This window comes from Globicephala melas, chromosome 19 (genome assembly GCF_963455315.2).
Source record: "Globicephala melas chromosome 19, mGloMel1.2, whole genome shotgun sequence".
NCBI lineage: Eukaryota > Metazoa > Chordata > Mammalia > Artiodactyla > Delphinidae > Globicephala > Globicephala melas.
This window is the reverse complement of record NC_083332.1, coordinates 44,863,669-44,889,463: the sequence shown is the minus strand read 5'-3', so window position 1 is coordinate 44,889,463 and position 25,795 is coordinate 44,863,669. Positions and strand designations below refer to the sequence as shown.

At 44.9% G+C, this 25,795-nt stretch overlaps 1 protein-coding gene across 7 annotated transcripts in view; it reads right to left on the bottom strand.

The window, feature by feature from the left end:
• Positions 1-25,795, bottom strand: part of CDH3 (cadherin 3) — a 108,026-nt gene that overhangs the window by 8,954 nt on the left and 73,277 nt on the right. For all 7 annotated transcript variants that reach the window (XM_030863550.3, XM_060289517.1, XM_060289520.1 and 4 more), the window contains 9 exons: positions 7,669-7,751; positions 6,598-6,723; positions 6,212-6,367; positions 5,985-6,129; positions 4,556-4,722; positions 3,774-3,902; positions 2,670-2,855; positions 973-1,214; positions 445-590 (listed from right to left, as the gene is read on the bottom strand). In XM_030863550.3, the coding sequence (XP_030719410.2) occupies positions 445-590; positions 973-1,214; positions 2,670-2,855; positions 3,774-3,902; positions 4,556-4,722; positions 5,985-6,129; positions 6,212-6,367; positions 6,598-6,723; positions 7,669-7,751 (1,380 nt within the window). The remainder of the gene's footprint in view (positions 1-444; positions 591-972; positions 1,215-2,669; positions 2,856-3,773; positions 3,903-4,555; positions 4,723-5,984; positions 6,130-6,211; positions 6,368-6,597; positions 6,724-7,668; positions 7,752-25,795) is intronic.

Sequence of the window (25,795 nt, the reverse complement as noted above, 5' to 3'; positions counted from 1 at the left end):
AGGGAAGTTTTGCTTCCCAGCCCTGCAGTAATCTCTCGCCTGCCTCCAGGCCTTGGTTCAGTATGTGTCAAATAGAGATGGTAATTACATCATCACCCCCAATCCTGTCATGGTGTGACATCACTAATCAATCATGACACTTTCCAGGCAGCCCTTTTTAATCATTCATAAGGGGAAACCAACAGGCCAATTCAGGGCTCAGTGAACCACAAACTTAGGCTGAAAGGAGTCTTCAGGATACTTCCTAACTCCTGGGTCTTAGGGAACTTGAAACCAGCCAACCCTAGGACCACCCTTTAAAAGACCCCTCTGAGAGACCCCTTTGACCTCCCAGCTAGGATTGCTGACACCGCTTCCCCACACCACACTCTGTCTGTGGAGGGAACATGCGGTGTCCTTGGCTCCAAAGGTGCTCATGTGGAGGGGCTGGGAGGAAGCTCTCACCATCATCCGTGGCCAAGACCATGACTTCGTAGATGTTGGTCCTCACAAACTGCTCATCCTCACGGTCCAAGACCCCTGCAGCAGTGACCTGCCCACTGTCTGGGTCCATTGCTAGCCACCCTGCTGGGTCTCTCAGGATGTGGTAGCTGGAGCAGAAAAGTTGAGAAGAATCACACTCAGAATACTTAGAGTTCTGGAGTCATCATTCAAAGCCTCCTCATGCCAACAGGCAGAGGGTTTCATAGGACTCAGGGCTCCTAAGCAGGATTACGTGGAAAATGCATCTCACCCCCAAATGGGAGCCTGAGCAGAAGGTGGGGTCCCAGCAGGGACATATGAGAGGGAGCAGGAATACCTGTCCCGTGGACTTCAGCCACATGGAGGGTAGGAACGGAAGGCCCTGTACAGGGGTGACGTTCAAAATATTTAATAGTCTTTATGGCAATTAGAACAAACTCTGGCTATAATAAACAACCCATCCAACAGTACCCACGCATTTAGCTGAATTTAAGCCCAGCTCCTATGTACCTGATCTTCTGACTCCCGTTGTCGGGGTCCCGCGCGGTGTAGGTGCAGACAGGCTCGCCGATGGAGATGCCCTCCTGGACCTCGATGACTTTGGAGGGTGGGACGAACACAGGCGGCTCATTCACATCCTCCACGTGGACCACTATGGTGGCCGTGGAGGTTGGGAGCTTCACCACAAAGGGAGCCTCGTTGATCACTTCAATGTACAGGTTGTGCTGGTTTTTGGCCTCGAAATCCAAGCCCTGGGACAGAACAGGAAGGAGGACCTGAGCTGCCATTTTGTGAGGAGGCCCCATGCAGTGCTGTGATGCCAGAAGGGCCCACAATGGGGGGCTGGAGGCTCCCACCAGCAACAATACTGCCCCTTCCCTACCCCATAGAGCCTCCTGCATTTCCTGAGTGGACATTCAGTGGGGCCTCTCAGACCACCACCCCAAAGGCAACTAGAGTAGTAAGCCCTAAGCCTAGAACTGGTTCCCTATGGGGTGATGACACCCCCTAGGGGGTGTTGTAGAAACTTGGAGGAAGCATTTCTAGGTGTCCTAATGACTGGGGATGCCACTGGCATTTACAGGCTGGGGCAGGGACACAAAGAACTGTCCCATATCCCATGTGACTTGCCAATATCACCATGGACATTCATGTATTTATGGGTGTGATGTTCTGTTTATATTTATAGTCTAGAACGTGTTTTACATACAAACCGAGTTTTTGGTGTGGTTTTAATTTATACTGAATTTTCCAGGAATGCAACTTCTGAGGGGAGCTTGTAATTTGATTTGTTCACGTCTTTCCCAAAGTTGTTTATTTGCTGTTCTGGAAAAACATCAATACCACTCGTGATATGAGTCACTAGAGTGACATATAGTATCTACTACATCTGGACGATGTGCAAGAAACTAACCGCTTCATTATGTTTTCTAGTGTACTTGTGCCCAAAGGTTTACATATGGAAATATTTTATTATCAGTAACTTTTCCTGTAAAATTCTCTTTTATTTTACAGTTAGAGCATTCCATTTTTCTAGAAATTATGTAAGTTAGAGAAGTTATATTATAAATGAAATTCATTTCACAGTGTGAAAGGGGTGTTACAAAGTTTTGGTTGCAAGGAGGGGACAGCCTTTAAAGTATTATATAAAGCCCCACTTCTCAAACTGGGCCATTCTTCATAATAAACCAGGAGGTAAAAGAAATCAAAGAAAGATTGGACCCATCTTCTTGAAGCATCCATTTTATTAAAAGACTTTTTGAGAGGCAAGGGTATGCCTAACTACTAAGTAATTTAAAACATTTTACTATCCAAACACCTAGACACCTAGATGTGAATTATGGATTGAATGCAAAATTAGCAAGAATTCCAATAAAACAGAGACCCTCTGTGTAAGACTGATTGGGAGCAGCCACTGGACACTGGGATCTGGGAGGGGGGGGGCCCCCACTGATCTGCCTCAATTAGATCAGCAACTCTGTTTTATGAATGTTTTATGAACTGGGTCCCTGGGTAAGGTTTAGTTTGAACAAAGGAATTCCCCAACCCAAGAGGAATGGGAGAGTGTTGCAAGCCACTGGCCTGGTACACTCCCTGGTGAGTGGTCCAAGGTATGTCTCCCAAGGCAGGTGGTACTCCCTAGTCCTGGAGGCTGCAGACCTGACTGTCCCAGGTGTGGCCCTTGTACAAAACCCAAACCGACTCACCTTCTTGGTTGTCAGGATACCCTGGTTGCTCTCAGGGTGGGTGGTGATGGTAAAATGGTCCCCGTTGTCACCTTCCACGATGCGGTAGGTAGCCTGCCATGCCGGTGAGTTGGGGGCATCCAGATCGGTCACTGTCAGCCTCTGCAGCTCGTGGCCCACTGTGTTCTCAGGCACATGGGCCTCATACTGTCAGCGTGGGAAGCACAGCACAGTCAGAGCGGAGAGACTGACCACCTTGAGAGGCTGTTCCACTCTTCACTGGCTGTGAATCCTCCATCCAACTCCAGGGGCGCCCCATGCCGCTCACCCCTTCCTGGACCGCCCAACCCACTTATTGGGGTTTCAAGGCATGCATGGATGCAGAACATCCCAAGAGTCAGCCTCACAGCTGCTGGGACAGAGCACGGCAATCTTGGGCCTGCTTTCCCTACACCCAGGGGCCTGGCGCTCCAGGAATCTCACTGATCTGGGTGCCCAAGGCCTCACCATTGAGTAGTCACCTATATCTAGCTGAGATCAGAAAGGCATAAGGAAGGTGGCAAGAAGGGCTAGGTGTCTGATTGCTCTGGGGCACTGACCAGGAACTTTTTGGAAATTCTGGAACAGGTGGCAAAGATGGGGAAATCAGCTGTTGAGAACAAATTTTTAATCAGGCCTAAACAATGTTTAGCCGTCAGAGTTACCTACAGGTGGAAGGGGGTGGGTGTCACCTCGACTGTCACTGAGTCCTCTGTCACGTGAGGTGTACAAGCATTCACTGGGGGAATGTGGGCAGGTATAGGTGTGAGGCAAATTAGGACTTTCCATATCAACAAAGATTTTCATATTGAGCACTTGTGTACCTGGGATTGTGTTAAGAACTGTACATAGATTATTTCATTTAAAACTCAGAAAAGTGCAGTAGGAGACAATGGAGCATCATCTCCATTTCACAGATTAGGAAATAGGGCACAGAGAGGTTAGGTAGTTCACCTCAGGTCACAAAGCTCACAAGTGCTGGGACTGGGACTTGAAGCAATGTAGGCTGGTTCTGGAGTTTCATCAGAAAGGAGAAACTTAGTCCTTCATCATCTGACGAGGGAAGAAGGAAGGAAGGGGCATTACCTGCTGGGGCTCAAACACAGGAGCATTGTCATTGGCATCGAGGATTTCCACTATGGCCATAGCCATGGTGCTGGAGCCGTCCCCGTTCATGTCCGTAGCCTGGATGGTCAGTGTGTACTCAGGGACTCTCTGGGGAGAAAAGGAGAGTGGAAGTGGAAGGCCACTGCGCGTTGGGCACAGCCTTGGGTGTACGGGGAGGGAAGCAGAATGTTCCTCCCTCTAAGTGTTCTCTTGATTCCTGACCCACTGCTTGCCCACTGCAGAAAGGACCAGAAGCAAAGGGTGGAGGGGGAGGGGAACTGTGGATCCAAACGGTTCTCCTGGGCCTGTCGTGGGATGAAGCCTGGGCATTGCTTCCTGACCCTGGGCGGATGCAGAATGGGAGCTTTGAGTGTGGATTTGGGCAAAGGTATTAATTAGGGAACAGGAGGCAACTCTAATATCCATGGAGCTAATTCTGCTTTGTGGCACACACGGGACAAATCTGGGCAATGTGCGTGCTAAGTGAGCCATGCCGAGAGGAAATGAGAAAACCTGCAGAAAGTATTAAACGTCTGTGTTTTACAGCTGCCTCCTCAGCCTTAACGAGATGGTTTGGCAACGTGCCACTGGCCCGAGGGAGCTGCAGGACATCAATGTGGGACACAGCAGCAGCCATTCCCAGCTGACTTGGGTCCCCACTGCTCTGCCCTGGGCTTTGGGGGCAGAGGCTTCCGCTCTGAGCGTCAGACCCCAGCCTGGGCTAGCCTGGGCAGGCAGCACCTTCCCGAAGGGCCACTTACCTCCCGGTCCAGGCCACTGGAGACGACGCTGATGGTGCCTGTGCTCCGGTGGACCGTGAACATGAGGTCCTTTGGCTCTTGACTGTGGATGGAATAAGCAACCACCCCATTGTAGGTGTTGATGGCATCGTCCTCATCCGTGGCTGTCACCTGCATCACAGAAGTGCCTGGAGGGGAGAAGCGCTGATGAGTGTGCAACCTTCCCTTCCAGCTCCGATTCCAGCCTTGCCCACTTCTGGAACTCCGAGAGGCTCCACCCTGCTCGCTGGCTTGGCCCCATGTTCCACTCGTGGCAGAGACTGCTAATTGGTGCCCATTTCCCATTCTCCCCTTCCTTCTTAGAAACATAATCCTCATAATCATTCTAGGCTGAGCACAAGCCCACCGGGAACCAAAACTATTTCGCTTCGTGCAGCTAGCTGTGGCCACGAGACTGAAATCGGACGAATGGGATATACAGCTTTGGGGGAAGCGTTTTTCTGAGTTAAGGGGCTTATTCTTCCCACCCCTTCCCTCCTTCCGGATATAATGGCCAGAGCTCCAGCAGCAACCATGAGGTAATCTTGGGAATAAAGCCAAAACAGCAGAGCAACGAGATGGAAGGAGCCTAGTTCCCCCACACGTTAAAGCACCATTCCAGCCTGGCTTGACCACCTCTAGGCTTCCTCAATACAAAGGGGGAAAAGGTTCCATATTGTTGAAGGTACTGTTTTTCTTCCGGAAATGTCTATTATTGGCAACCTAACCAACTCACATTTCTCTGTAATTCTCCACAACTCAGAGACAAAGGGAGAGGAGGAGCCCTCCTCACCAGCACTGTCTTTGAGGTCATTAATGTCACCTGTTTCTCTAGTCTTTTGCCAGCCCCTCTCACCCTCTTCCCCAGCCTGACAATTCATCTTCTGCTTTCTCTCACCCTTTGCCACCCTCCTTGCAGTTGCCATTTCCCCAAAGAACCTCATGTCAGGTGCTTCATATCACACAGCAGTAGGCATGTGTTATTTCTAATCTTCACAGCTCTTTATTGAGCTTTATTGATATTATCCCCATTTTCAGGTGTGAAGATTGAGGCTCAGAGGTCAAGACCTTGCCCAGGGTCATAGCAGATGACAGACAAAATCCAGATTCAAATATAGGTCTCTGCAGCTCCAAAGCTGCAGCTGGCTGATCATCTGAAGCTTCTGGGAAATTTTCAAATACACAGATTCTGGGGCTCTACTCCAGCATCATTCTTATTCAGGGGTCTTGGGATGGAGTGGGGGAATCTGGATTTTTAAGAAGATCCCAGGTAATCTGAGGCACAGCCCAGGAAATCAGGTATGAAGGGTTCTTCCAGCCTTTAAGAGTCTGGGCTGATTCCAGAAGTGGACCCAAGGCCAGGTCTGGGGCCAGCAGACCTCTAGAGCTGTGCCCTCCCCAGTTCTCTTACCGGGTAGTACCCCTTCCAAGACGCTCCCTCTGAAGACATCCTGGGTGAACTTGGGCTTGTGGTCATTCTGGTCTGTTACAATGATGGAGATGTTCATGGGCTCTTCCACGGACGCACCATTCTCCGACACAGCGTGGCCAAAGAGCTGTAGGTACACAGGCCTGGGGTCAGCCTGGCACTACCCTTCCTGGGGCCCTGTTTCTCGTTGGACGCTAAAGGTTACTTACCTCATACTCGGCAATTTTCTCCCGGTCCAGTGGTTTATTCAACAGCAACCAGCCCGTTTCCTTCTCTATGGTGAAGACACCCTCAGGGGGGCTGTCTGCCCCAGGCCCCGTGATGCTGTAGAAAATCTTGGTGCCTCTGTCTTTATTAGATTTGAGCTGGAAGCAAAAGAAAATGGCAGCTGACAAAGTGACAAATATCTCATGATTGTAGCAAAGAACCCTCTGTGGGGAGGGGTGGAGAGGCACTGCCTGATTAGAAATTGCTCCCATCAGAGAGTTTCCCTCTGCGGTCCCCAGGGCTCAGCAGCAAGAAACCTCATATTCAGGCCTTTGAATGAGAGTCCCTGAAGACACCAATGACTCCCAGGGAGAAGGCACAGTCATACCTGATGCAGCTTCTGGGGGAAGGGACCCTTGCCATTCTCAGGGACAAATATTGGCGGGACCACCCAATCTCTCTTGCGTCTTCGCAAGATACGTTTGGATGGGGAGATCTTCAATGCTTTCCTTTCCTGCAAGGAGAGAAGACCCCTTAACCCAGGTGTGCAAACAACTGGAACATACCCAACATCCTCTCATCTACAGGGGCTCATGGCAAGGACAGAGGCCCAGATGGGTTTATTGTAAAAGAAAACTTGGAAATAATCTAAGTGTTCACTTATAGAGAAGTCCCAATTAAATACACTATAATACATCCATCTAGTGGAAATTGTATACAGCTTTAAAAATGAGGGATGTCTCTCTGTGCTGGCATGGAAAGATCTTTGATATATATCCATACTTAAGTGAAAAAGAACAAGATATAGAACAGCTTAATGTAGTTTAGTATTATATTTAACAAACACTTACATAGGGCTTAATATGTGCCAGGCACTGTTCCATCTTTTGTGTAAAAGGGTGGGAAAATAAGGCATATAGGGGTAGAGAGGGCATTAGACATAGGGGAAGAAAAAAGGGGAGGTTATTCATTCTAAAACTTTTTAATATTTAAAATTTTGAACCATGTGGATATATTAGCTGCTCAAAAAATTAAATTAGACAAAACAAAGAAATGTGGCCAAGAGCCTCAGGTCCATCTTCCCAAAGGTTCATGAGATTGGCAGTCCTGTGTTGGGATCACCTTCACTTGCGGTTTACCGGCATGATATGGGAAAGAAGGAAAGGGAGATGGGACAGGGAATTCAAGGGAGGAAGGGCACTGGGCCGTTACTCACAAAGCAGCTCTGGGCCCCCCTTGCCTGACTTTGGTGCCCCCTACTGGGCAGCTGCAAGCACTACCCTGCTTAGATCGGTACCCACGCGCACAGCTATGGGCAACTGAGGTCTAACCCTGCGTCCTCTGCAGGGGTAACATGGCTCACAACAGCCACAGCAACCTCGGCCTCCTGGCCAGCAGCAAGCTGGGCATGCACGGAGAATGTCTTTCTTCTCTCCTGAAGGTGGACATGGTGTTTTACCTGGACTGTTTTGTTGTTCAGAACAGTGAAGTCATCATCAGTCAGCAGGGCCGACTCTTGCCCAGGGCAGTCCGTGAAAACCACTGTGGGGAAGGAAGGAAAAGAGTATTAGGAAGGAGGGGCTTCTGGAAGATACCCCATGGGAGCCAAGACCTGACAACAGCCCCCTGACTGGATCAAGGACTATTGCAAGCCACTGCAGAAGGAGACTTGGCTTACTTCCTCTGACCAGTAATGTGATCACATATGAGTTTCAGATGGGCTTCTGAGTTTGGTCTCAAGAGGGCAGACCACTTCCTGGTTTGTGGGCCGAAGAACCAAAATCATAGATATTCAGCGACATTAGCCCCATGGAGTCTCACGAGACATAGAGTTGACCCAAGGTCACAGCTGGAGGCAGAAGATTTTAAGCATTTCCGAAGGCTATGAGTCTACATATGCGCTGTATGCATCCTGCTACACCGTCACCCATACAGATCATTCTGGATAACCTCGGGTTGTTTCAGTCTGTCATGCTCCTTCTGAATCCTCCCTGCTTGGCCGCCCTTTAAACAAGCACTCTGAGTTAATAACTACCATTCGTTAATCCGGAGACTGGGCCCATTTCATCTTTACAACTATGCTGCCAAGTTAGGCATGAGCTCCTTTACAAAGATGAGAAAACTGAGGTTCAGAAGCCAGGTCAGCCTGACTCCAAGGCATACGCTAGAGAGTATTCACAACCAATGTTCTTACCCACCCTTCCTTGTGGCCAAAGCATGGAGTCAGGAAACCTGCCAGGGGCTCCAACTGGGCCCATCGGCAACATGCCCTGACCCAGGCGTTCCCATAACGCTGGCCCAGACACTAGCGCGCATCAGTCTACTAGGCTGCAGCACAACAAGGACCAGAGGGACAGTGCTGTGCCATGGAAAGGTCAGCGTGAGCTCTCCCAACTGTCCTCTTCTGAAAAATTGTCCTTTAGTTTCAGATGATGACGACAATTGTTTTAAATAATCCTTCCCTAAAATAAGAAAGGATAACAGATGAGGGTTTTTAAACTACAAAAGTAATGTGACAGAAGGAAGAAGAACTACAAGCCTGCAGCCTGTGGAACAAAAACCACATTCACAGAAAGACAGACAAGATGAAAAGGCAGAGGGCTATGTACCAGATGAAGGAACAAGATAAAACCCCAGAAAAACAACTAAATGAAGTGGAGATAGGCAACCTTCCAGAAAAAGAACTCAGAATAATGATAGTGAAGATGATCCAGGACCTCGGAAAAAGAATGGAGGCAAAGATCGAGGAGATGCAGGAAATGTTTAACAAAGACCTAGAAGAATTAAAGAACAAACAAACAGAGATGAACAATATAATAACTGAAATGAAAACTACACTAGAAGGAATCAATAGCAGAATAACTGAGGCAGAAGACGGATAAGTGACCTGGAAGATAGAATGGTGGAATTCACTGCTGTGGAACAGAATAATGAAAAAAGAATGAAAAGAAATGAAGACAGCCTAAGAGACCTCTGGGACAACATTAAATGCAACAACATTCACATTATAGGGGTCCCAGAAGGAGAAGAGAGAGAGAAAGGACCAGAGAAAATATTTGAAGAGATTATAGTTGAAAATTTCCCTAACATGGTAAAGGAAATAGTCACCCAAGTCCAGGAAGTGCAGAGTCCCATACAGGATAAACCCAAGGAGAAACACGCTGAGACGCATAGTAATCAAATTGACAAAAATTAAAGACAAAGAAAAATTATTGAAAGCAGCAAGGGAAAAACAACAAATAACATACAAGGGAACTCCCATAAGGTTAACAGCTGATATCTCAGCAGAAACTCTACAAGCCAGAAGGGAGTCACACGATATACTTAAAGTGATGAAAGGGAAGAAACTACGACCAAGATTACTCTTACCCGGCAAGGATCTCATTCAAATTCGATGGAGAAATCAAAAGCTTTACAGACAAGCAAAAGCTAAGAGAATTCAGCACCACCAAACCAGCTCTACAACAAACGCTAAAGGAACTTCTCTAAGTGGGAAACACAAGAGAAGAAAAGGACCTACAAAAACAAACCCAAAACAATTAAGAAAATGGTCATAGGAACATACATATCGATAATTACCTTAAACGTGAATGGATTTAATGCTCCAGTCAAAATACACGGGCTTGATGAATGGATACAAAAACAAGACCCATCTATATGCTGTCTACAAGAGACCCACTTCAGACCTAGGGACACATACAGACTGAAAGTGAGGGGATGGAAAAAGATATTCCATGCAAATGGAAATCAAAAGAAAGCTGGAGTAGCAATACTCATATCAGATAAAATAGACTTTAAAATAAAGAATGTTACAAGAGACAAGGAAGGACACTATGTAATGATCAAGGGACCAATCCAAGAAGAAGATATAACAATTATAAATATATATGCACCCAACATAGGAGCACCTCAATACATAAGGCAACTGCTAACAGCTATAAAAGAGAAAATCGACAGTAACACTTTAACACCTCACTTACAACAATGGACAGATCATCCAAAATGAAAATAAATAAGGAAACAGAAGCTTTAAATGACACAATAGACCAGATAGATTTCATTGATATTTATAGGACATTCCATCCAAAAACAGCAGATTACACTTTCTTCTCAAGTGCACATGGAACATTCTCCAGGATAGATCACATCTTGGTCACAAATCAAACCTCAGTAAATATAAGAAAACTGAAATCATATCAAGCATCTTTTCTGACCACAACGCTATGAGATTAGAAATGAATTACAGGGAAAAAAACGTAAAAAACACAAACACATGGAGGCTAAACAATACGTTACTAAATAATCAAGAGATCACTGAAGAAATCAAAGAGGAAATCAAAAAATACCTAGAGACAAATGACAGTGAAAACATGACGATCCAAAACCTATGGGATGCAGCAAAAGCAGTTCTAAGAGGGAAGTTTATAGTTATACAAGCCTATCTCAAGAAACAAGAAAAATCTCAAATAAACAATCTAACCTTACACCTAAAGGAACCAGAGAAAGAAGAACAAACAAAACCCAAAGTTAGCAGGAGGAAAGAAATCATAAAGATCAGAGCAGAAATAAATGAAATAGAAACAAAGAAAACAATAGCAAAGATCAATAAAACTAAAAGCTGGTTCTTTGAGAAGATAAACAAACAAAAAGTAATGTGAACATGATGAAGTATTCAAACAGTATATAAGAGTATAACATTAATAAAAAAAGAGTATAACATTAAAAAGTAGAATTCCAAACAATATCCAGACTATACAGTGAACTCCTAAAACTCAAGAACAACAAAAAACAAACAACCCAATTAAAAATAAGTAAATAAAAAGTCAAAGGAGTTGAAAAGACATTTCTTCAAATAAGGTATACAAATGGCCAATAAGCATATGAAAAAATGCTCAATATCATTAGTCATTAGGGAAACACAAATCAAAATAACAATGAGATACCACTTCATACCTACTAGGGTGGCAAAAAAAAAAGTAAATAACGAGTGTTGGCAAGATGTAAAGACATGGGAACCCTCCTGCACTGGGAATGTGAAATGGTGCAGCCACTGTGAAAAACAGTCTGGTGGCTCCTCAGAAGGTAAACATAAAATTACCACATGATCCAGCAATTCTACTTTTAGGCGTATACCTAAAAGAACTGAAGTAGGATCTCAAACAGATACTTGTACACATATTTTCATAGTATCACTATTCACAATAGCCAAAAGATGGAAACAACACAAGTGTCCATCAGGAGATGACTAGATTGGGGCTTCCCTGGTGGTGCAGTGGTTGAGAGTCCGCCTGCCAATGCAGGGGACACGGGTTCGTGCCCCGGTCCGGGAAGATCCCACATGCCGCGGAGCGGTTGGGCCCGTGAGCCATGGCCACCGAGCCTGCGCGTCCGGAGCCTGTGCTCCGCACGGGAGAGGCCACAACAGTGAGAGGCCCGCGCACCGCAAAAAAAAAAGAGATGACTAGATAAACACAATGTGGTCTATACGTACAATGGAATATTATTCAGTCTTTAAAAGGAATAAAGTTCTGACACATGCTGCAACATGGAAGAATCTTGAAAACATTATGCTAAGTAAAATAAGCTAGTCACAAAAGGGCAAATACTGCATGATTCCACTTACATGAGGTACCTAGAATACTCAAATTAATAGACATAGAAAGTAGAATAGAAGTTACCAGGGGCTGGAGAGAGAGGGGAATGGGTAGTTATTGTTTAATGGGTACAGAGTTTCTGTTTGGGATGATGAAAAAGTTCTAGAGACAGACTATGGTGATGGTTGCACAACAATTTGAACGTACTTAACGTCACCGAATTGTTTAAAATGGTTAAAATGGTCAAATTTTATGTTATGCATATTTTACCTCAATAAAAAAAAAAGTAGAAGTCTGATGTGGGAGTGTAAAATGGGATAGTCATTTTGGAAAACTGTCGAGCAGTATTTGCTGAAGCTAAATACACACCTTCCCCAAGACCCAGCAATTTTACTTTGAGGTATAGACCCAACAAAGATACATTCACTAAAAGACAAGTAGTATAATAGCCACAGCAGCACTGTCTATAATAGCTAAAGACTGGAAATAGCCCAAATGTCCATCAAGGTAGAATGAATAAAAATATGGTAGAATATTCATATAATTAAATGAATCAACCACAAGGACATACAACAACATGAATGAATCTTACAAACATGGTTGAGTGACAGAAGCCAGATACAAGAGAGGACACATGTATGATTCCATTAACATGAAGTTCAAAAGCAGGTAAAACTAACTTGGGTGAAAGAACTTAGGACACTGGCCATCTTTTGGGGAGAGGCTTAGTGCATGGAGGGGAGGAAGATGGAGGGCTTAAAAGCATACAGAGCTGCCTTCAGCTCCCCAGAGCCCCAGAGCTCATACACAGAGGCAGTTTCCTTCATGGGAAGGCTGGAGTGTGTCCCTGAGAAAGAGAAGATTGCTTAAACACCAGCCCTGCCTCCTTGACGACATCCCCACTGAGGAGTCATGGGCTGTGACAACATGCTCGGCCGGTGGGAGGAGGGGAAAGAGGGATCTCAGCCTGAGTCAGTTCCAAAGGGTCCCAGGGGCAGGGAGATTCCCAGAGTGACCTTGCCCTTTACCTCCAGCACACAGCTTTGTACTCTCATCTTCTGAGGAATCTTGCTTTGCCTTTGGGCTAAAAAAGACCAGGAATGATATGTGGCAGAGTTTAAATCATCTTAATACAGGGCAAAAGTTAAATAATCTATGGGGCATGCACTCCATGGATGCAAAATGTAAGCAGAAAGTAGAACTGCATATATAGTATATGCAACTATGCACGGGAAAAAATTTTGAAAAGACTGGAAGGAAATGAAGCTTCCCTATGACTGGGGTTACCAGCTACTTATTATCTTTATTTTTCTGTAGGTCCAAGTTTTCTCTTAACATGAATTGTGTTCCCCCCTCAAATTCATGTGTTGAAGTCCTAATACCTCAGAATGTGATTATATTTGGAAAAAGGACCTTTAAAGAGGTGATTAAATTAAAATGAGGTTATTAGGGTGGGCCCTAATCCAGTATGATGAGTGTCCTTATAAGAGGAGGAAATTTAGACACAGACAATTACAGAGAGAAGACTATTTACAGACACATGGAGAAGACAGCCATCTACAAGCTAAGGAGAGAGGCCTCAACAGAAACCAGCCCTGCTGACACCTTGATCTTGGACTTCTAGCCTCCTGAGTTGTGAGAAAATAAATTTCTGTGTTTAAGCCCCCAGTCTGTGTTCCTTTGTTACAGCAGTCCTAGCAAATGAATAGAGCAAGCATCAATCTCAAGAGTCGAGAATCCCTCCCATCATGAATTACTATTATTAACAGCTAACATTTGTGTTTTTTTTTAAATCTGTATGAATTTTTAAAATAAATTTATTTATTTATGGCTGTATTGGATCTTTGTTGCTGTGTGAGGATTTTCTCTAGTTGTGGAGAGCGTGGACTACTCTTCGTTGTGTTGCGTGGGCTTCTCGTTGCGGTGGCTTCTCTTGCTGCGGAGCACGGACTCTAGGCGCGCGGGCTTCAGTAGTTGCAGCGTGTGGGCTTCAGTAGTTGCGGCGCACGGGCCGCGGGCTTCAGTAGTTGCGGCATGCAGGCTCAGTAGTTGTGGCTCGCGGGCTCTAGAGTGCAGGCTCAGTAGTTGTGGTACATGGGCTTAGTTGCTCCGCAGCATGTGGGATCTTCCTGGACCAGGCCTTGAACCTGTGTCCCCTGCCTTGGTAGGCAGATTCTTAACCACTGAGCTACCAGGGAAGCCCTAACATTTGTATACTTTCTCATTTAATCTTCACCAAGCACCTTATAAAGTAGATTTTAACACCCATTTTCTAAATTGGGAAAATGAGGGGCTAAATGCATTCACTGAAGTTACATAGCTAGGAAATGGAATGGCCAGAAGTGGTACCTAGACCTGTCTAGATTGAGTTGTTTATATAATATGGTTATATTATCTTTCTGACACACCTGAGAATTTGTTTTCGTATTTCCTCCCTAACCGCCATTACCTGTGGTCCTTCTCCATCTATTGAAATAGCAAAGACTGATTTTTAGATGCCCAGTGAGGCAGTGTGATACTTGGAGAAAAGTACTAGATTCGGGGATAACAAGAGTAACTCTCTTACAGGTAGCTGTGAGGATTAAATGAGAATAAGTGTAAAGAACTCACAAATAGGATGCATTATGGCCAGGTCTGCTGTTAATACTATTAATAGTGATGGAGACCCCATTCTTGTGCAGGCACTGACTTTAACTTGATGGGTGATCCTGGGAAACACACTTGAATTCTGTGGGCCCCAGAATCAATTGTTTGCTGAAGTTTCTGTTTTGTTTTGTTTTGCTTTTTGGCCATGCCGCATGGTTTGAGGGATCTTAGTTTCCCGACCAGGGATCGAACCCGTACCCTTGGTAGTGAAAGTGCGGAGTCCTACCACTGGACCTCCAGGGAATTCCCATGTTTGCTGAGGCTTCGCGCCTAAGGCCTGTCTTCCCTTGGTTTGAAGGGAGAGAAGCATGTTATAAAAAGATGTATTCAAGAATAGTAGGGGCTTCCCTGGTGGTGCAGTGGAATCCGCCTGCCAATGCAAGGGACATGGGTTCGAGCCCTGGTCTGGGAAGATCCCACATTCTGTGGAGCAACTAAGCCTGTGCGCCACAACTACTGAGCCGGTGCTCTAGAACCCATGAGCCACAACTACTGAAGCCCACGTGCCACAGCTACTGAAGCCCGTGTGCCACAACCACTCAGTCTGCGCTCTAGAGCCCATATGCCACAACTACTGAGCCCGTGTGCCACAGCTACTGAAGGCTACACACCTAGAGCCCGTGCTCCACAACAAGAGAAGCCACAGCAACGAGAAGCCCGCACACTGCAACGAAGAGTAGCCCCTGCTCGCCACAACTAAAGAAAGCCTGCACCCAGCAACGAAGACCCAATGCAGCCAAAAATAAATAGATTAGTTAAAAAAAATAATAATGGGACCAAAGACACTTTCTCCTTGATGTAAAAAGAAGAAAAGCTTAAAAGGGAACACCTAAACTCACTAGGTGATTCAGCATTGCTTAAAGCTGTGTTAAGGACACATGCAAAGGTCCCTCAAAACTCTGTTAGTTGGAACCATCAGCATGTTGATGCAGAACTTGAATTAACTTATTAGGAATTTAGGTTTTCTCATTTGGAAGATGAAAATTAGACTTCACAGAGTCATCCTGAATATCAAATAAGATAAAACCACAAAACCACAAATTTGTAAACCCCAGAACTTTATACGGACTCATAACACATGAGGAAATGGGGGTTCAGAGGTGAGATGGCTTGCCCAACATCATACAGCTAGTGAGTGGAATTAGAATTAGAACTCGGGGTGGTCATATTCTAAAGTCAGGTTCTTCAACACAGCATCCATCAAGAACTAGCAGAGTGTTTCCTAAGTGCCCAATATTCTTCTAAATACTAGGGATACATCAGGGAACAAAATGTGTATCTTCAAGTACCTTTAAGTTCTTATAGGATACTGCCTCCTGTCCCAAATCACCTTTCCACAGCTATCTACCAAAGTAATCAATAATGCATGGATTGTAACAGCAAAAGTCCAGACAACCTAAATGTCCATCAATGACAGATTAACTTTGTGTAATGCTAACATCCATACGAGAACACTATGCAGCCATAAAAAGCTGTAAAAGATAAGGAAGCCCCTATGTATTGACATGGAAAGATCTCTAAGACATGTTGTTAATTAAAAAAAAAAAGATATGGGGACTTCCCTGGTGGTCCAGCTGTTAAGGCTCTGTGCCCCCAATGCAGGGCGCCTGGGTTTGATCCCTGGTCAAGGAACTAGATCCCACATGCCGCGATGAAGATCTCCAATGTAGCAACGAAGATCCCGTGTGCTGCAACTAAAGACCCGGTGCAGCTTAATTAATTAATTAATTAACTAATTAATTAATTTAAAAAGATATGGAGCAATGTAGTCTATGCTAACATTTGTATTTTAAAATAAATACTTCTGGAAGGTGACCCCAAAAAACTGGGTTTATGGGTGGAGAAGCTAGTAGCTAAGCAACAGGAAAGAGACTTTTTACTGTGTACCCTTCTGAATTTTGACCCACGTAAATGCATTAGCTATTCAAACACTGATAAAAAATAAAAATTAACTGTCACTTTTCCCATTCTTAAAACAGCCCTCTTCCTAAGGGAAGGTCTTCAGCTAGCAGAGGGGCTGGCCAGATAAGCCTGTCAGGTTTTTCACTTAATGAGTGCCTCTCAATGAACTCTCCAATCCTCTCCCACCAAGTTACCCAGCAGGGGGCTAATGCCTTAATCCCCCAAACTCTAAAAGCTGCCAGAAACCCAGAAACCGTCTTCCTGCTGTCTACAAAATCTGCCCACCAGGAATGTACGGTACACTTCACTACCCTGTTTGCTGGCACATTTCCATTGTTTTATGGGTCCAAACATTTGTAGCACAGTATCTGGGGCTGTCCATCTATTCTTAGAGGGGACAGTGCCAACAATCAAGGAGAAGTCAGTGGTCAGGTACTTCAATTGTACGTGCCTCCCACGCAGGCTGCAACATTCCAGCTGCCCCATCAGCCCTCAGCCACATTTAGCTAGGTGCAGAATACAACCAAGGGGCATGAGTCAGGCAGGCAGGAACAAGCTTCAAAGGCCCACTCTGCCCGAGACACCCAACTAAGTGTTTTCTTATCCAAGTCCTCAAAAAACAACCCACAAGGGGCTTCCCTGGTGGCGCAGTGGTTGAGAGTCCGCCTGCCAATGCAGGGGACACGGGTTCGTGCCCCGGTCCGGGAAGATCCCACATGCCGCGGAGCGGCTGGGCGCACGCCTGCGCGTCAGGAGCCTGTGCTCCGCAACGGGAGGGGCCACAACAGTGAGAGGCCCGCGTACCACAAAAAAAACAAAAAACAAAACAAAAAAAACCCACAAGGTAGATACTCCTCCCCTATTCTGACAACTCAGGAAACAAGAGACTGCCCTGGGGTTGAAGTGCCTCAGGAAGCAGCTTCAGAGAGGAGAGCAAAGTACACGAAGCCCCACAACTCGGAAGCATTAGGACCAGATTTCAAATCCTAAAGGCAGAGGCAGATGAGTGATGAAGAATATGGGATTTGGAGTCCAAAAGACTTGGGTTCACATCCATGTCGTGTGAATGTACAGAAGCTGTTTTCTCATCTGGAAAATGGGAATAATACCTACCTCATAAGATTATTGGCAGGAATAAGTGGGATAATGTTCACACAGCACTGAGCACTGTGTCTGGCCCAGAGTAAGCCCTCAATAAGAGGGACCTTTAGCCTACTCACAATTAACCAGGGCTTCTGACTCCAAATCCATGCCTCTCTCTACACCATAGAGAAACCATCTCTCAGAGTGGGCACGGGGTTAGTTACAGCCATGTGCTTTACCTAAGGGCTGAAGCACGGAAGGGAAAAGGGGATACACAGAACCAAAGAGCATGACGGGGAGCTGGCTCAGTCTGCATTTGGAGAGGACTGTTTCGTAGGGGCTGCTCCATGGTTTATTGGGAGAGGCAAAGGATGGAGATCTCACAGCCAATCTGACCTGCCCAGGGAAACTCGCTGAGGCACCTGTAGAAACATGAGCAGTTTTCTTTGTAAGCCATGAGTCACACAGAGGCTAGTAAACGGTAAGCCCTGGGGCAGATCATTACAACTTCCTCCCAGATGCTTCTTGGCACTACTGGCTTGTATCACTGGTTTCAAAATGAAGTTGATCTGAAACCAGGTCTCATCATTACTCACCCTCCTTCTACCCTACCTTCTCACAGCTAGTGAAGGAAGCTGATTCCCGTTCCTGACTGCAGCCTAGCTCCACAAGGCCACAAATCTTGGCCAAGTCATGGAGGCATGAATGGGCTCGTGTCAAACTCTTTCTGGGACAAGTTGGTGAGCACTGACGAGCACATGGGGCAATAGTTCAGATCTTAAGGCTGAAAAACACAGACGTAAACATAGCTAGCTCTTATGTCCATACCCACCTAGGACCTTAAAGTCATGTGACAGCTTTAAACTCAGTTTCTTCCACAGAGATTCTGAACCATAAAGTCGATGAACCTGATGAAGATGTAGGTATTTGTACCACTATAAACTGATAGGTTTCAGCACTGAGTCTGAACATACAATTCCTACAATACTGTTGGGGAAGGGAGTTAGTAACCTGAGACAGTTTCTAGAGATTTTTTTTTTTTTTTTTTTAATCAGAGCCTTGTGTATCTGCACTAGATAGAAACATCCAAGGGAACCAGGAGTCCCCGGCCTGTGCTCAGAGCTTCTCTCTAAAGACCATCCTGCCAAGCCTGGCCTCAGATCCTGAGCTGGCGCCACTATAAAACTTGGGCAAGAAGGGTTGAGTCCCTGGAGTACTAGAGCTGTTGAAAGAAGAAAGCTTTTTAAATAGACTTTTAAGAATTAATGGATATTAGGCTGGGAACTCATCCCAGGCCTGCTTTTAGGTTGGAATTGCCTAGACACTTCCAAACTCTCAAGGAAACACCCATGAAGGTCAGAAGCTTGTTTTCTCAGCCATGACATAGAGGTGCTATGTAGTCCCAATGTCCAACCTTACTGGATGTTCTGGCAAAATAAAACCACCCAACTTTCAGGGGTAAATGTCCTTCAAGTGATCAACACTTGATCACTTTATCACTCGACAGTTTTCCTATTGATCTTTGGGCATTTTAATGAGAAGGGAAGAGTAATATCAGTTTGAAAGTGTTGTGGCCAAAAGGCATCTTGTTGGGGAATGAGGGAGACACTGTCAAAGGTGTTTCCATTCTAGCTTGGTCTAGAGACACACCCAGTTTATAAAGTAAACAAACTTGTCCTTGTAGCTATCACTACTTTCCGTTAAGGGACTGGGATAAGAAGGTGCAAGGGGAAAGTATGTGGCATTGCCTTGAAAGAAGATTCTGGCATTTTCCTGAGTAAAACTACCCGTAGAAAAAAGTTCACTTACTAGGAAATACAAATTAAAAGGACAAATGTTGTGAAATACTTAGGGAATGGATGCTGCTATATATTGTTAGGGGGTGGGGGAAACGTAGATCGACAAAAACTTTTGCGCTATTAAGCCTTAAACAAGTCCTTCGACCCAAGAATTGTGCCAGGAAGTCATCCAAGATGTGACAAAACCTCATGGATGTTCATGACTGTTGCTTAGTGTTTAAAAAAAAAAGTCTCAACAACTTAACTTTCAACAGAATACTTAATTACGTGTGCTACAGTCACTCAAATGTCTCATCTACAGCCTTAAATATTGTAAAAAAGTATCAAGGGAAAACAGTGCTCTGCTCAGGGGAAAAAGGTCACAAAACAGCCATTCATTCATTCATTCATTCACTCACTCACTCATTTACTTACTTACTTATTTATTTATTTATTTTTGCGGTACGCGGGCCTCTCACTGCTGTGGCCTCTCCCGTTGCGCATCACAGGCTCCGGACGCGCAGGCTCAGCGGCCATGGCTCACGGGCCCAGCCGCTCCGCGGCATGTGGGATCTTCCTGGACCGGGGCACGAACCCGTGTCCCCTGCATCGGCAAGCGGACTCTCAACCACTGCGCCATCAGGGAAGCCCTATTTATTTATTTTTATTGGAGTAAAATTGCTTTACAATGTTGTGTTAGTTTCTGCTGTGCAATGAAGTGAATCGGCTATATGTATACCTATATCCCCTCCCTCTTGGACCTCCCTCCTCACCCGTGCCCCCATCTAGGTCATCATAGAGCACCGAGCTGAGCTCCCTGTGCTATACAGCAGCTTCCCACTAGCTATCTATTTTACACATGGTAGTGTAATTATGTCAAACCTAATCTCCCACTTCGTCCCACCCTCCCCTTCCCCCTCTGTGTCCACATGTCCATTCTCTACGCCTATGTCTCTATTCCTGCCCTACAGATAGGTTCATCTGTACCATTTTTCTAGATTCCACACATATGCGTTACTATACAATACTTACAAAACAGCCACTTATAGTTTATAGCCTGAGCCTGACAATCATAAAATATTAATATCTTTATACTCGTTAAAAAAGGGGGGTGGTGGTGGAGCCGTGGCACCAGGAAAGCAGACTAGCTCTCTCCAGAACCAATGACTTTCCAGGCCAAAGAAGCCCAAGAGGAACTTCCCTGGTGGCGCAGTGGTTAAGAATCTGCCTGCCAGTGCAGAGGACGTAGGTTCGATCCCTGATCTGGGAAGCTCCCACATGCCGCGGAGCAACTAAGCCCGTGCACCACAACTACAGAGCCTGCTCTCTAGAGCCCGCATGCCACAACTACTGAGCCCATGAGCCACAACTACGGAAGCCCACGTGCCTAGAGCCCGTGCTCCGCAACAAGAGAAGCCACTGCAACGAGAAGCCCGCGCACCACACGAAGAGTAGCCCCTATTTGCTGCAACTAGGGAAAGCCTGTGCGCAGCAACGAAGACTCAACACAGCCAAAAATAAATAAATAAATAAATAAGTTTATTAAAAAAAAAAAAAAAAGAAGTCCAAGATGGTGGAGGGTGAGCAGAATCTGATCTCAGGAGACTAATGGGCAGAGGCTGCAAGGTATGCAGGCGGGTGGGCGGGGGGGGGGGGCGGAAGGGGGACATGGGGAGCCCACAAGGCATGCTAGGACCCCAAGGGGCTATCCCGTGGCATGCCGGGAGATAAAGCACCCCACGTGTCCTGCCACAGCCGTTTGAGGCCCTCAGAGGAGCCAGAGTGATTCCCTAAAGCAGAGATTAGTGCAAGTGGACCTGCCTCCCTGGGTGTTCGTGATGATCCGTCACCACAAGGTCACCACCTTGGGGGATGCTAAGAAGTCAGGCACAGTGCTGGAGCTGAAGCGCTTGGTGAAAGGCATTCTTAAGTGGCCACCGGCGCAAGGAGCAGCTTTACACAGATGACAGCTCCTGGACAAGAGCATGACCCTGGGGGAGTGTGGCTACGCCTGGCAGACGCCTCCATCTATACACCATTCACCCTGGACCTGGATCTTCCTGCAGATGGCGCCGATGGGGCATTTGAGGCCCTCAGCCTGTAGCCCTTCCCTGATCCACTGAAGTAGAATATGAAGCTGGATTGTTAGGAAAGCCAGGCAGGAGGGCGAGCTGTGGGGCAATGAAGCAGTGGGACTCGGGCCCTCTCCTTCAGATCAGATATCTTCAAGAAAGACTTGATTAAGGAAATGGACCCGGAAGATCTATTAAAAATGTTCATTTGAAATGACTAAGGTCCTTTATGGGTGGTGGACCTCCATTCTGCTTATCTTCCAGTTTTTCCATAGTAAACATGTATTTGATTTGCAATCAGAATGAGATGTTGTGATTTCCGCCCCCTCTGACTAGTATATGGCAACCCCATGTTGTTAAGGAGAAAGCAATTCTTTCTAGGGGAGTTTTGCCTCTCTGCAGAAAGCTCTTTGGAAAGATCTGCACTACTCAGGTTCTTCCTCAGGCTTGGGAGCTGGGTCCTCCCTTTTAATCCCCAGAGAGAAACCCAAGCGGAGCTATACTTGACAGCACTCTGGGAGTTCCAAACATGGCTGACACAAAGTTCATTGTTAGGTGTGCTGTCAATGATTCCCACCCACAAGAATGAGAGCAGAGATGCCAGCGATCAACCTGGGACCTCTGGGATACCAATTAAGGGTCTGGTGGGTGAAAGTGCTGCACATTGGCCCTGCAGCTTTGGGCAAGTCACTTCGTATTTAAGCTGTTAACAGTAAGCACTCAACAAATATAAGCCCTTGGTGATTTCCAGTATCTAAAATAGGAACACACACACACACACACACACACACACACGCTCTTGTTAGGGCCAAATAAGACATATTGTGCTTTTTAAAGCACAATTAAGTATTTAAAACCAGGGATGGTAATTTAAAAAGCAAAACAAAAGAACAAGAAGGTAAAGGTCATTCAGAATCCTGAGGTAAGCAGAAAATTAAGAAAAAAGAAAAAAAACGATCAATTTCCATTGAGACAAGCATTGGAAGTTAAATTCAAAACGCCATGCTTTCAGGAATTCCCTGGCAGTCCAGTGGTTAGGACTTGGCTCTTTCACTGACAAGGCCCAGGTTCAATCGCTGGTCAGGGAACTAAGATCCCTGCAACCTGTGGGGCCAAAGGCAGGGTGGAATGCCATGCTTTCATTCACATTTCACTAGTTTGTTCCTTCTTTTAGATCCTCTCTAAAAGAGATATATTCACCTCTTCACAGCGACCTTCACGATCAACAGTTCCCAAATACAACTGATAAAATCACCTGGAGAACTTTAAAAAAAACTCAGATTCCCTGCTTCCAGCCCACCCATCACTTCTACTGAGTCAGTTTCTGGAGGTGTATTTAGGGAAGACAGTTTATTGTTTTTGGGGTTTTTTTAAAAAAATAAATGTATTTATTTGTTTTTTGGCTGCGTTGGGTCTTTGCTGTTGCATGCGGGTTTTCTCTAGTTGCGGTGAGCAGGGGCTACTCTTTGTTGCAGTGCGTGGGCTTCTCATTGCAGTGGCTTCTCTTGTTGCAGACCACGGGCTCTAGGTGCATGGGCTCAGTAGTTGTGGCCTGTGGGCTCTAGAGCGCAGGCTCAGCAGTTGTGGCGCATAGGCTTAGGTGCTCTGCGGCATGTGGGATCTTCCCGGACCAGGGCTCGTAACCGTCTCCCCTGCATTGGCAGGCGGATTCTTAACCACTGCGCCACCAGGGAAGCCCAGTTTATTGGTTTTTTAAAGTTCCTGATTCTCACCTTTATTTCTCGTAAGCAGGTAAATTGGTATGGATTTTTGAGGGCACTTCAGAATATGTATTAAAATTTCAAATGTCCAGATTCTTCCTCTGACCAACATATATATATCTGTCTTTTCAATATCTCCCCCTGGATGCTTTAAAGGCATAATCCATAATCTTAAAATCATGTCAAAAAGCAAATTCATGATCTTCTTTACTCTAGCCCTAAATATGGTCCTTTTCCAGTGTCTCTCCCAGGGAATGCACTCAGCTACACAAATCCAAAATCTGGGCCTCAGAAGCAGCCCAGAGTCTGTGTCTAGAGTACCCAGACTTAAATTTTGGTTCCAGTGACAGACTTTGGGCAAGTATGTTTCCATACGTAGAAGATGGGAATGATGCTAGTAATACCTACCTCAGTTAAATGAGTTAATATTTAGCACAGTGCCTAGTGTATTGTTGTCTAGCATCTTCTTCCTTGACCATTTCTCCCTCAGACTCCCTTCACAGTCAATCACCAAGACTCATGCCTCTCCATCTCTACCTCCCCAATCTTAGTACTTACTATATCATTTTTAGCCTAAATGAGTACAAAATCCTCCATTTTAAAAAAAGGATCTTTTAAAAACGCAACAGATGATACATTTGAGAAAATAAGATCACTTCCTTGTTTGAAACTCATCAATGATGTGCCATTGTTCTCAGGATAAAACCCAAAATCTATAATGTGCCCAATCCCTATCTCCATTGTCTAGCCACAATGGTCCTCTTCTTAAGTGCATCATAACCCCTTACCACAGGGCCTTTGCACATGCTGCTCCTTCTGTCTAGAACAGTGTCTCCCTACATTCCCATTCCAATTCTACCCAGTTAACTCCCAACATCTTTCAGACCCTAATTCGAAGGTTACTTTCTCAGGGAAACTTTCCCTCAACCGTCCCAAAGTAGATCAGTTTCCCCTGTTAAAAACTCTCCTAGCTCTATGTAACTCTCTTCCATAGAATTCATTACAACTTGTAATGATATGTTTACTTGCTATTATCTAATTGCCTATCTCCCTTACTAGTCTCTATAATGCCCAAAGGCAAAGACTGTGTTAGAATCTGCTTATCACTATATCCCAACACCTAGCACAGTGCCTGATACAAAGTAGGCATTCAATAATTGTTGAATGAACTATGAAAGTCCTTTGACCCAGCAATTTTTCTTCTAGGAATGCAGTCTAAAGATGTAAGTATACAAACTAGTCTAGCTGTAACAACACTGTTATTATCACTACCACTAACACCTGACATTTATTTATTTACTACATGCTTTTTCATACCCTAACTCATTTAATCCTCACTACAGCCTATGAGATCCCCATTATTACCCCTATTTTACAGATGAGGAAACCGAAGCATAGAGGTTAAGCAAATTTACCCAACCCAACAGATTTAACCCAGGCACAGTGGCTCTGGAACTCCAGCTCAGACACTCTATACATTATAATAGTTACATTTTATGCAAACTTCAATTGTCAAAATTTGAAATGGTGCTGTAAATATTAAAGTCTCACTTTGTATGCAAAGTTTGAAGAAATGCAAATCTCCCAAATTAAGAAAAAGTGTAAAAAGTCACATAATTTCAATACAAGAGAGACTAGGGCTTCCCTGGTGGCGCAGTGGTTAAGAATCCACCTGCCAATGCAGAGGACATGGGTTCGAGTCCTGGTCCAGGAAGATCCTACGTGCCACGGAGCACCTAAGCCTGTATGCCACAACTACTGAAGCCCAAGTACTTAGAGCCCGTGCTTCACAACGAGAAGCCATGGCAATGAGAGGCCCACACACCACAACAAAGAGTAGCCCCTGCTCACCGCAACTAGAGATAGCCTGCGTGCAGCAACAAAGACCCAATGCAGCCAAAAATAAATAATAATAAATAAAATAAATATTTTAAAAATCTTAAAAAATATACAAGGGAGACCAGTGAATTGTAAGCATCCATCTAATTCCCTTATTCCACACACATACACTTCACATATGTTCATAAGAGGACATAAGTCTTGAATCATAGGAGTTATGAATTATTTGAGGTTTTCAAGGATAAATCTTTTACATCAATGCAACCACCCTGTGCAAGACTGTTTATTGCAGCAATATTTGGGTTTAAGAAAAAACCCATAAGCCCCTCTTGGAAAATAAGATCAGAAATGAGTATTCTCTTTAAGAATGGAAATCAACTTTTCATCAAAATGCTTGCTAACTAGATTTTGAAAACTAAAGAGAAACTTGAGAAAAAATGCACTTTCGCTTTGACTGAATGGCACACTCTCAAGTTTTCAACACCCAAGGAAAATAATGCAAGTACTAATACATTTGATAGTTCACTTCTGAGTTATGCAATTTAAATTAAAAAAATTTTTGATTTCAAAGACTTTTGAAACATTCAGATAACTAAACCTTAAAACAATGGTTGGTGTGAAAACTAATGATTTTTAAATGGTATAGTAACCTTATTAAGCTTACCTCAAAGCCTGTCTTGAAGGTATTGTTCAAACATAAAAATTTAATTTAACTGAATGGGGTTAAGAGGAACAATTCATTCAATCATCTTTCTACAGCAGTCTTTCCTAATAAGGTGATTTCTGACAGATTTCTAAAAATTCAAACACTTCACAATTTTTGTGTTAACTCCTCCCCACTTCCACATCTGTAAAAGATAAAAATAGGGGGTTAGCTAATAAATCATGGTATATCTACCATGTAGAAAACTATGGAGCTGTTAAAAGCAAGATAGATGTGTACTTAGCAGT